The 14763-nt window shown below is 42.6% G+C and overlaps 1 protein-coding gene across 2 annotated transcripts in view; it reads left to right on the top strand.

Moving 5' to 3' along the window:
- Positions 1-488: 488 nt before the first annotated feature.
- Positions 489-14763, top strand: part of LOC109873054 (protein Jade-1-like) — a 228137-nt gene continuing 213862 nt past the window's right edge. The window contains exon 1 of one of the 2 annotated variants that reach the window (XM_031807570.1): positions 489-1445. In XM_031807570.1, the coding sequence (XP_031663430.1) occupies positions 1344-1445 (102 nt within the window). In that variant the 5' untranslated portion in view covers positions 489-1343. The remainder of the gene's footprint in view (positions 1446-14763) is intronic. The other variant, XM_031807571.1, reaches the window with a different exon arrangement.

The following is a 14763-nucleotide window of genomic DNA, read 5'->3' as shown; positions in this document are numbered from 1 at the left end:
CAGCGTATTTGTTCACATGTCAGAAGCACAACAAGCATTGATGTAAAATCCTGCGATGCATTATTGGCTATTGCAGGTGCCCCCGGAGCTGCAAGTAGGAGGCGCGCTCGCCACATGAAAGCGCGTGCGATTACTACTTGATACAATAACCTACACCGTAGATCTACAAAATACAGCTCACTCCTTATTTACATGTCATTGTAGTAAATGAGGTGGATTGATAGGTCTATCACTTGTCAATGTGTGAACCAACATCGTAGATATGAGTCGATTGAATATTGAGTTAAACGTTTGCAAGTAGACCTAACTATATTTCCATGTATATGTTTGTTCAATGCCTTATTATTATGAAAATAAGACAAATATTAACATTAACAATATTATTTAGCAAATATGTTTTTTTCAACGTTGTCTCTGTAAATGTTTATTATTGTGCTGCTATCATGAACCCGCCCAAACAAACCGCCCACTTAACGGTAGCTTTCACTTTCAAAAGAGTGACAGGTGAAGAATATAATCCCTTTTTCTTATTTCAGGTTGGAGCCTATGCATGATGTTTGGCGAAAGTAAGCCATTTTAAAGATATTAGAATCGTCTTTCAGTGACAGCAAATATAAATACGTCATTAATATGGCGCCAAAAGAGTTTAAAGTATGATCTTATTTTGTTGTAAGGTTGCGCACCCGCCAGTGCAATCGCACAAGAGAGAAGAACGCGAGCAGGCAAGGAAGGAGCAGACTATATGTTTTTAGGTGGAACGTTGCCAAACGAGCCAGCTTGCTATCTTTCATGACTCATTCTTTGAAAATTAGGCATAATTTTTTTCTCTACTGGATTTGAGGAAAACATACTCCCATGACAAATCAGGATCTGGGGAATACCACATTGGATTTGGACTATTTTCGAAATGCGACATGGCTTTCAAAATGATATTTGTTAGCTTACCTTGCTGTACCATAGCTAGCGTACAGTAGAACCGACTTGCTGGATGCGGCTATCTTGCAAGCACGTTCGCTAGCTAGAGAATTTAGATTTAAGGATGATATACTCCTAAAGTCAGCTAAATGTAGCTAACTGCATTTAGCTGATACCTGCGAATGCGGACATCGCAGGTTTGTTGACTGTTATGTTATACTGTCGGATAGACTATCATGGCGTAAATTGGTACTTTTATATTTGACTCTTGGGAGAGCATCTGACGTGCTGTCAACACCATACAGCCTCGCAGGCATAGTCCTGTCACCAACGTGAATAGTCAGGGGGCTAACTAACTAGCTCGCTAGCTAGGGGTAAGTTGGCTACACTGGAATTTGACCACCGTGAAATTCACTGTCGCTAGCTACATGTGGTTAGCTTCAAATTATATCGTAATTTCTCATCATCGCTCATCGTCCAGAGTCGAGGACGTTTCGCAGCCCGACCCTGACTGCAATCAAGATAAAAAGGTGGGTTAGATTTTGGTTTCTTGCTTCCCCCAAGAAGTACGGTACGGTGCAGTAGCATGTAGCACAGGGTGAGAAGCACGCACTTCCAGAGCGGGTAGGGAAATGTGTAGTGTGCATGGGTCTAATGGCTGTGATAACTAGCTAAATAGCGAGCACGGGTAGAACATCATGCAACTGCAACTTTTTTATTGAATAAAATATGAAAATGTCAGGTCCCAGTTCACTAGCAATGTTTGCAACGCCAACTACGCAGCGAGTATTATTTATAGACGGGCGTCATGTTCACTGCTGTTATTAAATAATTTTGGTAGCGGGATTTTCCCGAGGTGCTGTTAAATTACATTCGCCGGTGAAATACATTTATTTAATTATTTGTTGAATTCTAATACATGATTGGCAACTTATGCAAGTGTGTGCATGTTTGCGGGAGGAGGGACCGCGGCTCGCCAACGTATGGCGCTGAAAATACACTTAGCTAATGTGATCAAAAATGATCTGCCTGTTGAAAAGATTACAATAGAGGAGGATAATTTTGGTAATAACGATTGCGTTCTAAAACTGCATTTGGAAAAAGTTACTGTTGCCATCCACTGTCGCTCAATTGTGGATTTGAAATTATGGCCGCATGTGAATTACGTTCCCAAAAAGGGGAGGTGTTTTGGAAGGCTAAGTAAGCACGCACATATCTAAGAATTAGAACAAGCTCAGTACTCTTATCTCAGTCTACCTCTCTGCGTGCTGTGCGGATCTACTGTAGGGGGGAGTGGCTCTTGTTTACCTTCAGAAACTCTGCGCTCATAGAACAAGGGGTGGGACTAGATTGTTGCTGCGCATGGTTAGTAGAGGGACAGAGCAGCATCTTGATGTTCCCATTTTAAGAAATGAGAACTTGATGTTCATAGTCAGATATATATTTTGGATAGAGAATTTCCAGGGTTCAAATTACACATTGACTCTTGAGGGTGCCTCACATTGATATCTTTGACAGTTGTGGGGGGCTCCCATTGATATTTAAGTTATTATGAGGTGTTTGGGGGAGGGGGATTGTTATGGGAGTTGCCAATGCATGTGAAGTTTACCTTTTAAAGCACATTACATTCAAATGTGTTCTTGAGGTAATTCCTTATAGATACTCTATAATGGTCCTCTAGTCAGTAAAATATTGTTTCTTACAATCCATTACCGGCTCCCATGATTAGAATAGTATAACAATCCATCCTGGTTCTCTTATTGCACAGATGTAATTGAACTGGTTATTTCCTTGAATCAATTAAGTCTGAATCATCTGGGGACTTGTTAAATGTTCCCAGTTGTGACAGCTCCCTTCCTACCCACCCTCCAGCTGGGCATGAAACAGGAGATGAGTCATGCTGTGGGGACATGTCTCTCTTTCTCTCAAATCTCTATTTTCCCCTGGAGGCCAGCTATTCTTACCTAGAAAAGAACAGTAGTTTGTTTACAAGCAAAACTGGAATTTTGTGATTTTTAGGGAAAAGGCCATTTGGCCTTCAAGAGGTACCCAATCTGCCAGGGCACCAAGGCCATTAACAAAATAGCTAATTAAACTGAAAAACACTAGCTATTCTGTTAAGTGTATGTAAATGTTGATCCACAATTAGCCTACATGTCAAAGTGTAGGTGATAGCCTATGTGTATTGGCTATAGTTTGTCATGTCCAGACAGGAGGGAGGTGCCAGAAAATGTAGCCAGACTTTTAATTATTACCGTTCAAAAGTTTGGTGTCACTCAGAAATGTCCTTGTTTTCCATGAAAATATACATTAAATAAGTTGTAAAATGAATAGGAAATATAGGTTATAAAGGTTATAAATAATGATTTTCAATTGAAATAATAATTTGGCGTAATGTGCTTTGTGGCTTGGCCTGAAAAATAAATGTTGACCTTTTGTATTGAAGACTAGAGCCCGACCAATATGACATTTTTGGATCTGATTTTAGAGTGGAAATATTCTCAGATAACCCATATCTGCCAATATTTTGATTATTATAGCAAAAAAAGCAGATTTCTTAAATTTGAGGAAATAACATTAATGTAAGCACCACCAGAAAGACACGATTTTTAACAGAAAAACTGTGTTACTCTAGTGTTACTGAGTCCAGCCCCAAAAAATGCCTGTGAAGACTGAGCTGCATCATGTTATTTAGCTGGAAAACAACAACATTTTCAATGTATTGGTATTTAGCTCTGTTTTCATCGATTTTTAAGACCATAGCCACTGAATCCTGGTATTTGCCAGTTGAAAGGAAAAACGTCAATCACAAAATTTGCAGCTGGCACACCTCTCGCCCCAAGCCATTGCCTGAGTGAACGTTCCTTGCTATCCGGGATCATTAGGACGTCCATACCCTCAATTAAATGGCAAGCAAAATGGCTGAATTGAGTAAAGGGTATTCTCCTGCTTCTACACAAAACAGTGAAAACTCTGACTCTATCGCCGACCATAAGGCCATTAAATGCATTTTATGTGACATGTTCACACTCATCCAAGTGAAGGACCTTTCTGAAAATTTCACCTGTGTCAAATGCCACGGGAAAAATGCTGCAAGAAGAGGATCATTACTTTACTTGAGAAAATTAAAGCTCTGGATGAGAGTCTGATTTTGGACGCCTCGCGTTTAACTGCATTTGTTGATACATCTTTTCGAAGAGACGACTGTAATGGAACTTATGGATCTTGAGCATTTCCCCACCTTACGGACTTCTGAAATGAGCCAAACGTCGGATGCTATCAGCTCTACACGTGGAGGGTGTGAATGGAGTGTGATTGGATCCCGGAGGAGGAAGAGACGTGCACCCACAGCGTTCTGTTTTTTTCTTGCAGCGTTGTGACATTAAACTGTCATTGTTTTGAGCCACTGTCCCCGCTGTCTTCCTCAGGGTGTACGGACACCGGGTACGCAGATGCTGTAGCTTCTACACTGACGCTGTCTTCCTCAGGGTGTACGGACACCGGGTACGCAGATGCTGTAGCTTCTACACTGACGCTGTCTTCCTCCGGGCATACGGACACCGGGTACGCAGATGCTGTAGCTTCTACACTGACGCTGTCTTCCTCCGGGCATACGGACACCGGGTACGCAGATGCTGTAGATTCTACACTGACGCTGTCTTCCTCAGGGTGTACGGACACCGGGTACGCAGATGCTGTAGCTTCTACACTGACGCTGTCTTCCTCAGGGCGTACGGACACTGGGTACGCAGATGCTGTAGCTTCTACACTGACGCGGTCTTCCTCAGGGCGTACGGACACTGGGTACGCAGATGCTGTAGCTTCTACACTGACGCTGTCTTCCTCAGGGTGTACGGACACCGGGTACGCAGATGCTGTAGCTTCTACACTGACGCTGTCTTCCTCAGGGCGTACGGACACTGGGTACGCAGATGCTGTAGATTCTACACTGACGACCACCTACACTATGGGCTCTTGTGTTTAGGGTGCCTGACTTACTTAATGATCAAGTAACGACCAGTTTAGGGTAAATATGGACACCCCTGCTGTTTTTAAGTCTTGCAAAGTGCTGGGTTTGTTACATTTTAAATGTGCAAAGTATGATATCAAATATGGACTTTGTCAGTGTTCGTGTCGTACATCCAGATAATCTTCTTTTATCAAAGACTTGGTTAAATGATTTGATCATGGATAATGACATTGACATTGCTAATTACAGCATTTTTTAGTTGTGATCAGCAGAGAAGGGGTGGCGATGTACACTACAGTTCAAAAGTTTGGGGTCACTTAGAAATGTCCTAGTTTTTGAAAGAAAAGCTTTTTTTTGTCTAAAATCAAATTGATCAGAAATACAGTGTAGACATTGTTAATATTGTAAATGGCTATTGTAGCTGGAAACGGCAAATTTTCATTTAATGGAATATCAAGTTGGTGCTATTATAATAACCAAAAATGTGCTTTTCTTTCAAAATCAAGGACATTTCTAGGTGACCCCAAACTTTTGAATGGTAATGTATGTGAGAATGCTGTTCATTGACTACAGCTCAGCGTTCAACATCATAGTGTCAATGAAACTAATCACTAAGCTAAGGACCCTGGGACTCAACACCTTCCTCTGCAACTGGATCCTGGACTTCCTGACGGGCCGCCCCCAGGTGCTAAGGGTAGGCAACAACATGTCTGCCAGGCTGATCCTCAACACTGGGGCCCCTCAGGGGTGTGTACTTTGACCCCTCCTGTACTCCCTGTTCACCCACGACTGCGTGGCCAAACAGGACTACAACGCCATCATTTAAGTTTGCTGATGACACAACAGTGGTAGGCCTAATCACCGACAATGATGAGACAGCGTATAGGGATGAGGTCAGAGAACTGGCAGTGTGGTGCCAAGACAACAGCCTCTCCCTCAATGTGAGCAAGACAAAGGAGCTGATTGTGGACTACAAAAAAAGGCAGAACAGGTCTCCATTAACATCAACAGGGCTGAAGTGGAGCACGTCGAGAGTTTCATGTTCCTTAGTGTCCACATCACCAACGAACTATCATGGTCCAAACACACCAAGACTGTTGTGAAGAGGGCATGACAAGACCTTTAACCCTCAGGAGACTGAAAAGATTTGACATGGGTCCCCAGATCCTCAAAAAGTTCTACAGCTGCACCATTGAGAGCATCCTGACCGGTTGCATCGCCGTCTGGTATGGCAACTGCTCAGCATCCTACCGTAAGGTGCTACAGAGGGTAATGCGTACGGCCCAGTATATTACTGGGGCCAAGCTTCCTGCAATCCAGGACCTATATAATAGGCGGTGTCAGAGGAAAGACCATAACATTGTCAGAGACTCCAGTCACCAGAAGTCATAGACTGTTTTCTTTGCTACCGCACAGCAAGTGGTACCGGAGCACCAAGTCTAGGACCAAAAGGCTCCTTAACAGCTTCTACCCCCAAGCCATAAGACTGGTGAACAATTAATCAAATGGCCACCGGACTATTACATTGACCCCATCCCCTCCAATTATTTTGTATACTGCTGCTACTCGCTGTTTATTATCTATGCATAGTCACTTCACCCCTACCTACATGTACAAATGACCTCTAACCTGTACCCCTGCACATTGACTCGGTACCCCTTGTATATAGCCTCATTATTGTGCTACTTTTGATTTATTTTTTCTTAACTCTTCTTGAACTGCACTGTTGGTTAAGGGCTTGTAAGTAAACATTTCACAGTTTTATTCGGCACGTGACAAAGTTTGATTTGACGATTTTGTCAAGAAGTTAAGAATTAAGTTGGGCTTCTTCTATAAGAATAGGGCTTGCCTTTCATTAAATAGTAGAAAATTGATAATTCAGTCTACATTTATTCCTGTTATAGATGATGGCGATATTATATAAGTGAATGCAGCTACCAGTGTTTTGAAGCCCTTGGACACAATTTATCATAGTGCACTTTGTTTAATAACATCTGACAGTTTTGACAGTCACCACTGCATCCTTTATCATAAAGTTGGTTGGACCTCGCTAAAAACACGTAGGTCACTTCCTTATTCTGTTTTTGTTTTTAAAGCCTTGCTCAAAAAACTACCAATTTACTTAACATCATTGTTGAAATATAGAAACTCGTATTACAACACTAGATCACAGGGTTAATGCTGGAGACTCCACATGTATCCACAGAGTTGGGTAAATCTCAGTGGTGGGCCGTCAGGGCCAGCAAGGCCTTCTCTGCTGCCTAAACATCATCAGAATATAATTTAAAATATATATATATTTTCCCACAAATATGTATTAAATTATTCCCCAGAGTAAGAGTTTTACTCTTCATTTCATAGCGTTCCTCTTGGTTGCACTGCTTCCAGCCCCAGGTTGAGATTTGGAGGGCTGGTCTTTATGTTACATCTTTTATCCAATCATATTCAGCCATCATGTGTTGACAGCGGTCTAAAATCTGCCCCTAGGCCTTCAGAATCAACAGTGCGGGCGCTTGTAGCTTAAAGTGTCAACCAATGAGCTTTAGAGTTGGCTATTGTACGCCTGCTGGCTGGCTCCAGTGTTCCACAGGAGCCAGCTAGCAGGCGTAGTGCGTGCACGTCTTTTGATTGGATTACCAATATTGAGAGGCAGGTTCTATATGGGCAGGTCTATGCAGAACCTCAGAACCAGGAAACTGAATTTGATAAACAAATAAATTTGCGTACTACTAAGCTGTTTTTTCTACCCACAATGGCAGAAGGAGGAGAAGATATCGATTTGGTCGAGGATATAATTATAATGCCATTCTCAAGACAAACTTTTTTTGCAAATTTATTTGTTTTCTTTCTTTTATTTTCAGTGAATAGTTATGTCTTTATCATCACGGTGAAACTGCTTTGGGTGCGACAATGTGCTGTTTAGTGACCACACTGTATTTTTTTTTGGGGGGGGGGGACTTAAAGCTCAAAGTTTGTGGACCAGAAATGGATAGAAGAAGAATATTAATATAACTCTGTTGCACTCGACTATGTTCTTGCCTATTAGTTGAACTGTATTGTACTCTTCCCCTGCAATTCTCTGAATAAAAATGTCAATTTCAAGGTGACGCAACGCCTGGTTATACTGCGTTTCTGTCTAAATGTATAGTGTCTAGAGCCATGGCATCATAATGATGGTAATAAGAGGTGGATTAATTCGGGTGGGACTGTGTAGGACCTCACTGAAGGCCCAGGCCCACGTCACGCAACTGGTAAATCTGCCTTTTCCCACCAGGCCCCTGTCATGTGGAATGATCTCCAAGTAACGTTTCATTTGGATGTGTTGTCTCTGGGTCAGTTTAGGAGAAAGGCTAGGGATTTTTATATTGATGAATGTGTTTTGTTTTGTTTGAATGTGTATATAATATAGTTTTAAATTGTGTATAATTTTATTCTTTGCATTGTTCCCAGGGCACATTTGCAAATGAGACCTAGGTCTCAATGTGCTTTCCCTCGCTATGTGGAATCCTTGGGACATCACTACACTAAATCCTAACCATTTAAAAATGTCAACTTTTTTATTTCTATTTTATTTAGCAAGAACCCTCAGTGAACAGCGTCAAGTATTCTCTCATAGCTAGTTAGCTAGCTAGCTAGCTAGCACTCATCATGGAAATGGGGGTGGCGAAACGTGAATTTGGACCAGACCAGTCCCTGACAAGTGTAAGGGAACTCCCCCTTGAAATGGACAAAAATGAATGGGAACATATTGGCACTGTAACAACCATATACATGGTGTCCAATACCACTCAATTGGACGTTGTTTCATTCAAAGTTGATTGCAAATGCCATATGGCAAATGCCAAGTGTAACACTGCAAAAATCCAATAGATGGCGAGTGCGCTCTACCGTAATTTTTCATATTGCAAATGTAACACAAGTCGAGACCCAAGAGTAAAAATTTGAACATGTTTTCAAAAACTTATCACCCCCTTAAAGTGCTTTCTGGACCATTTTTCGAAAATCTTTTTTTATTTTATTTTTATTTTTGTCAATTACACATGTATAAGAACGGTATCAACATACTTTAGTCATATTTTAATTATTATTATTATTTTTAACTTGTCCATAAGGCATATGTTTTGTTCATTTGCAATATGATTTCATAGGAAGTCAAGTCGAAAATGTGAAGAAAAAAAAATCAAAAAACTTATCACCCACTTCAAAAAGTGCTTCTGGACCGTTTTACGAAAATCTTTCATTTTTTGGGGGGTCAATTACACATGTAAAAGAACTGTATGAACATTTGTCATATTTGATTATCATTTTTTAAATTTTACTTGTCCATAAGGCATATGTTTTGACCATTTGCAATATGGTCAAGTGGGGCGTCTCGTTCTGAGGGCAGCAACCGTGAATCCCAAGTTTCGGCTCGATAGGTCATTCGGTGCCCGAGTAAGACCTTAATTGGTGCTGAAAATCCACTTTTTCCATGCCTTGCTACGGGGTTCTTGAATGAGCTATCGGACAGAAACGTTGGGGTCTGTCTCAATGGGCCGAGCCGGTTTCAATGGACCTAGTCTTGTGACTCTGGGACTTTTCTAAATGTCTTCATTTTCATAATGGTCAAAATGAATTGAAGTTATTGCAAATGTATGAGGCTGTTTCTCGGTCCGAGAACCTTCTAGAGCCACGTAACTCACCACGCACTATTGACCTGAGGTCTAGAACAGGTTTCAGAACTCTAGGTCTGACGGTTCTTTTTTAGTTCGAACAAAGGTAACTATTGCAGGTACTGTCTGTCTCTACGCACCACACTGTGTCCCTCTGTCCTAGCTGTGTGTGTGTGTGTGTTTCTTGGATATTTTATGGGAGACATTACTGATTGACAGTTCATGGGGGTTGCCCAATCACACATGAAGTTTTGAAAAGATCTGACCTTTTTAACCCTTCGAAACAGCCCCTTTGACACCATTTAAGGCACGTCCGGTTGGCACAGGAAGCTATACATTTTCCACCATAATTTGCAAATTGATTAATTAAAAAGCCTACAATGTGATTTTTCTTTTTTTTCTTTCTCATTTTGTCTGTCATTGTTGAAGTGTACCTATGATGGAAATTACAGGCCTCGCTCATCTTTTTAAGTGGGAGAAGTTGCACAATTGGTGGCTGACTAAATACTTTTTTGCCCCACTACATGTGCATTTGCGGGGAACAACAAAAAAGAAACCAAGCAAAGCATCACACAGTTCTTCTCCCTAATTTCCCTTTTCCCTCCTTGTCTCACTCACTCACTTGTGTTCTGACCGCTCCTTCTACACATGCGTGCTGAGTTTGCACACAACGAACATTCGCGCGTATCCTACTGCATTGCTGCGCTTATGTTTGTTCTATAACGCAATTAGTAGGAAAACCCTTTTGTCAAAAGCACACCGCACATGCAAGTGGTTTAATCTGACAGTGGAGAAAACATCTGTTAGAAATGTAGAAATGGGTGATCTAAAGATGCAACAACTAGCATTGGTTATTAATATGACTAGGATTGTGCCTTTTGGATACAGGACAATGAAAGAAAGTTGATTTTGGAAACCAATAGAACATGAGAGAAATTGGTTACTGATATCAATGACATAAGGAAGTCTTTACAAAATAATTGCCTCCACATTTACATAGTAAGACTTGCCTCATATTAAGTAAAACATTTATTTTTTAAGTTTGTTTTTAAAATGCATACGGCCTCCAGCTCATTGCAAAGTGGTGTATGACTTGCTGAAGCCTGCCTATGTACTTGAATGACGAATGGGAAGCGCTCTTCAATTACCAGTTAAGAAATAAAAATAGTAGCTCTGTTTATTCGTGGCCATCAAAGCAGTTTTTAACACACAATTGCATTTAGAATTGTTGCGCAACGATTGGGCTTGTGTTTCAATTCGGCAGCAACAAGCAAGCTGTTTTGAGGAGCTGTAGCAGCAGCTCCCGTGTTGTCAGACCGTTTTTCTCCTCAAACTCTGTATCTGTATAATTCCACTAAATTATGCAGATTTTTGGTCAAATACATTTCGCATCGACTGGTATTTTTGTCCAAAAGCTAGCTATTACCGGCTAACGAAAACCTTGGCTTGCATGTTTTTGTCTGCTTGTCCATGTGTGACTGTGTACTTGCACATTTGTGTGTGCATACATCATATTTATCAGGGCACTACACCTCACTTTTCAACTTCGGTGCACACAAATAAATGTAGGAACACAATGCAAAATATTTGAGGTAATGAAGCTAGAATCCTTAATTGTTTGAGGCACACTGATGTATAAATAAATAAATTCCAGCAGCTAACCGATCGCTGCAGCTGTACACAGCCCATTTGTAAATAGCCCACCCAGTCTACCTACCTCATCACCCATATTGTCTTTATTTACTTTTCTGCTCTTTTGCACACCACTATTTCTACTTGCACATCATAATCTGCTCATCTTTCATCCCAGTGTTAATTTGCTAAACTGTAATTACTCCGCTACTATGGCATATTTATTGCCTGACCTCCTCATGCCATTTGCACACACTGTATATACTTTATTTTTTTCTAATGTGTTATTGACTCTACGCTTGTTTATTTGTGTCGCACTGCTTTGCTTTATCGTGGCCAGGTCACAGTTGTTAATGAGAACTTGTTCGCAACTAGCCTACCTGGTTAAATTAAAGGCATTTTTTTATTTTAAATAGGTGCATATGCAAAATAAATGGTTGTGCAGTAGAGCCCTGATTATGTAAGTACGTTTGTGCAGGGCCTAAAATGTGCTTTTTGGTCCACCAGTCACTGTGGCAGGTAGATGAGAAATCTACCAGCCACTCAGATCTTTTACCAGTAAAAATATTTTTGTTGTTGCCATAATTACATTATAAAAACGTACTGAATGACCATGCTTCGTAATGTTTCTAAAACAACAAATGTATTAGTAAGAAGTAATGTGGTATATTGTTCATTTTAATTTAATTTTTTGTGACCTGAGTCTCTGTTTGTGTGTGTGTTCTCTGCTGCGGATGACCCTGCTGTGGCCTGGAATGGATGCATATAACACAGCTTGTCAAGGTCTCAGTGGGATTTTGCTGTTCAGAGGGCAGCGGGTGGACGACGTCTCTGAAACACCAGGAGATGAATGTCTTTCACCCGGACTGGTGACTTGTTATTGAAATAGAATTGTGAAGCAGGGTATCATACAGGAGGAATGGAATGGTAAAACATATTGCACTATACATTAAACTAGGGATTCATACATGTACCAGACATTGGGATAGAATGCTAGTCCCCTTCCTGTTCCAGAAGGTAATCAGGGGGTGATGGTGATAGATACAGTTGGTGGTTGTTAGGCTCACTTTCTCCCCCTGCCCTTTTCACCTGGCATCAAAGCCAGGTAGATTACCCAGACTCTCTAGTTTCCTGGCCCATGAAAAGGCTTGAAAAACAGTACACTTCATGCTTGCCAGCAGTGCTTGATTACACCAGTCAGTGGCCTTTGTAAAGCAAGTCGTCTTTCAAAAGCACCAAGCTTTGTGCTTGTTTCTGTATTTACTGCTGTCAGCTAATAAACATGAAGCTGACCCTTACAAGGATAAACATCCCGAAAAGTAGTGTTCATTCACCAACGGTAACAAACAGTCAAGGACACATTTTAAGACTGAAAGGAATTATAAACGATAATCGCTCTTTCAGGTTTGAAGTCTTTAATGACCTCAAGGTAGGTTAGCACAACAAGCGTCCAGCCAGGAAACTTAAATGGATGGACATGCTGACCGATGCTCGCTGGGTTCCAGGTACGAGTGGCAGGAGGAGGAAAGGGGAGGTAGCCAGGTTAGTGTGAGGAGAGGGGATGGAAAGAGGTGGAAGAGAGGGGGAGATAAACAGGTAGGTGGGTGTAGTGAGGGAACAGGAGGGAGAGGAGAAAGGGGAGAGGAGATAAACAGGGAGGTAGCCAGGTCTGTGTGAGTGCAGGGGAGGGAGAGAGGATGGAGATAGGTGGAGCGGGGGGGGGGGGGGGGGGGGGGGTAAATGGGGAGGTTGCAGATCCGTGTGAGTGCAGGGGAGGGAGAGAGGTGGAGCAGAGGGGGGGTAAACGGGGAGGTAGCTAGGTCCGTGTGAGTGCAGGGGAGAGGGGTGGAGCAGGGGGGGTAAACGGGGAGGTTGCAGGTCCGTGTGAGTGCAGGGGAGGGAGAGAGGTGGAGCAGAGGGGGGGTAAACGGGGAGGTAGCTAGGTCCGTGTGAGTGGAGGGAGGGGTGGAGATAAACAGGTAGGTAGGTAGGAGGAGGGAGATGACAGGGAGGATGCCAGGTCAATGTGATGGAGGGAGGGAGAGGAGATAAGCAGGTAGGTAGGGGGAGGGAGATGACAGGGAGGTTGCCAGGTCAATGTGAGGGAGGGAGAGGTGGAGATAAATAGGTAGGTAGGAGGAGGGAGATGACAGGGAGGTTGCCAGGTCAATGTGAGGGAGGGAGGGAGGGAGGAGATAAGCAGGGTCAGTGTCAGTGAAGGGCACAATGCAGTCCTCCATCCCTCACTGGGGCTAATGAACTCCTGATGGCAGGAGAGGTGAGAGCAGGGGGATTAATCACCTCTTCTCTCTCGCGCTTCCTCTTCCCTGTTTTTGGCAGGCAGATGCTCAGGTCCCTTGGACGCACCCTCTGATTGTTTGTCAGCAGTTTCAGGGGAAAGAGACTAGGAAAGGATGTGATCCCGGCCTTCCCTTCTCTTTTTTCCCCTCTTCCACCTTCCCCCTGCCGTTTCTCATAATGCAGCAGCGTCAAGTCAATAAATATTTTGTTAATTCATTTGGGGATGGACTGGAGCCGTGGAGATGCTCATTTTCATTTTATATGTAACCTTTATTTAATGAGGCAAGTTAGTTTAGAGCAAATTCTTATTTACATTGACGGCCTACCCCGGCCAAATCCAGACGATACTGGGCCAATTATGCGACTCCCAATCATGGCCGGATGTGATACAGCCTGGATTCGAACCAGGGACTGTAGTGACGCCTCTTGCACTGAGATGCAGTGCCTGCTGCACCACTCGGGAGCCCATGATGTTGATGATAAAGAAAATGCATTATCTTTTTTTTGCTCGTTTGTCCGGTCCCTTGGGGTGTGTCGGGTTGCTCATGAGGTTACTGTTTGCGTCCCAAATGGCACCCTATTCCCTATATAGTGCATTACTTTTAACCAGAACCCATAGGGAATAGGGGCATGCACAGAGACTGATGAAGCAGCAACTATACCACACAATGTAGCGCTGGCAGGTGGTAACCTCACAGCGTGACCTCACCAAAGACCAAACACAGCCTAGGGACCAGACAGCGAACAAATGAGTAACAAATACATTATATCACAAAAGTGAGTACACCCCTCACATTTTTGTAAATATTTGAGTATATATTTTCACGTGACAACACTGAAGAAATGACACTTTGCTACAATGTAAACTAGTGAGTGTACAGCTTGTATAACAGTGTAAATTTGCTGTCCCCTCAAAATAACTCAACACACAGCCATTAATGTCTAAACCGCTGGCAACAAAAGTGAGTACACCCCTAAGTGAAAATGACCAAATTGGACCCAAAGTGTCAATATTTTGTGTGGCCACCATTTTCCAGCACTGCCTTAACCCTCTTGGGCATGGAGTTCACTAGAGCTTCACAGGTTGCCACTGGAGTCCTCTCCCACTCCTCCGTGACGACATCACGGAGCTGGTGGATGTTAGAGACCTTGCACTCCTCCACCTGCCGTTTGAGGATGCCCCACAGATGCTCAATAGGGTTTAGGTCTAGAGACATGCTTGGCCAGTCCATCACATTTACCCTCAGCTTCTTTAGCAAGGTAGTGGTCGTCTTGGAGGTGTTCTTGGGGTCG

This window comes from Oncorhynchus kisutch, linkage group LG28 (genome assembly GCF_002021735.2).
Source record: "Oncorhynchus kisutch isolate 150728-3 linkage group LG28, Okis_V2, whole genome shotgun sequence".
Lineage (NCBI taxonomy): Eukaryota > Metazoa > Chordata > Actinopteri > Salmoniformes > Salmonidae > Oncorhynchus > Oncorhynchus kisutch.
This window is presented reverse-complemented; position numbering and strand designations above follow the sequence as displayed.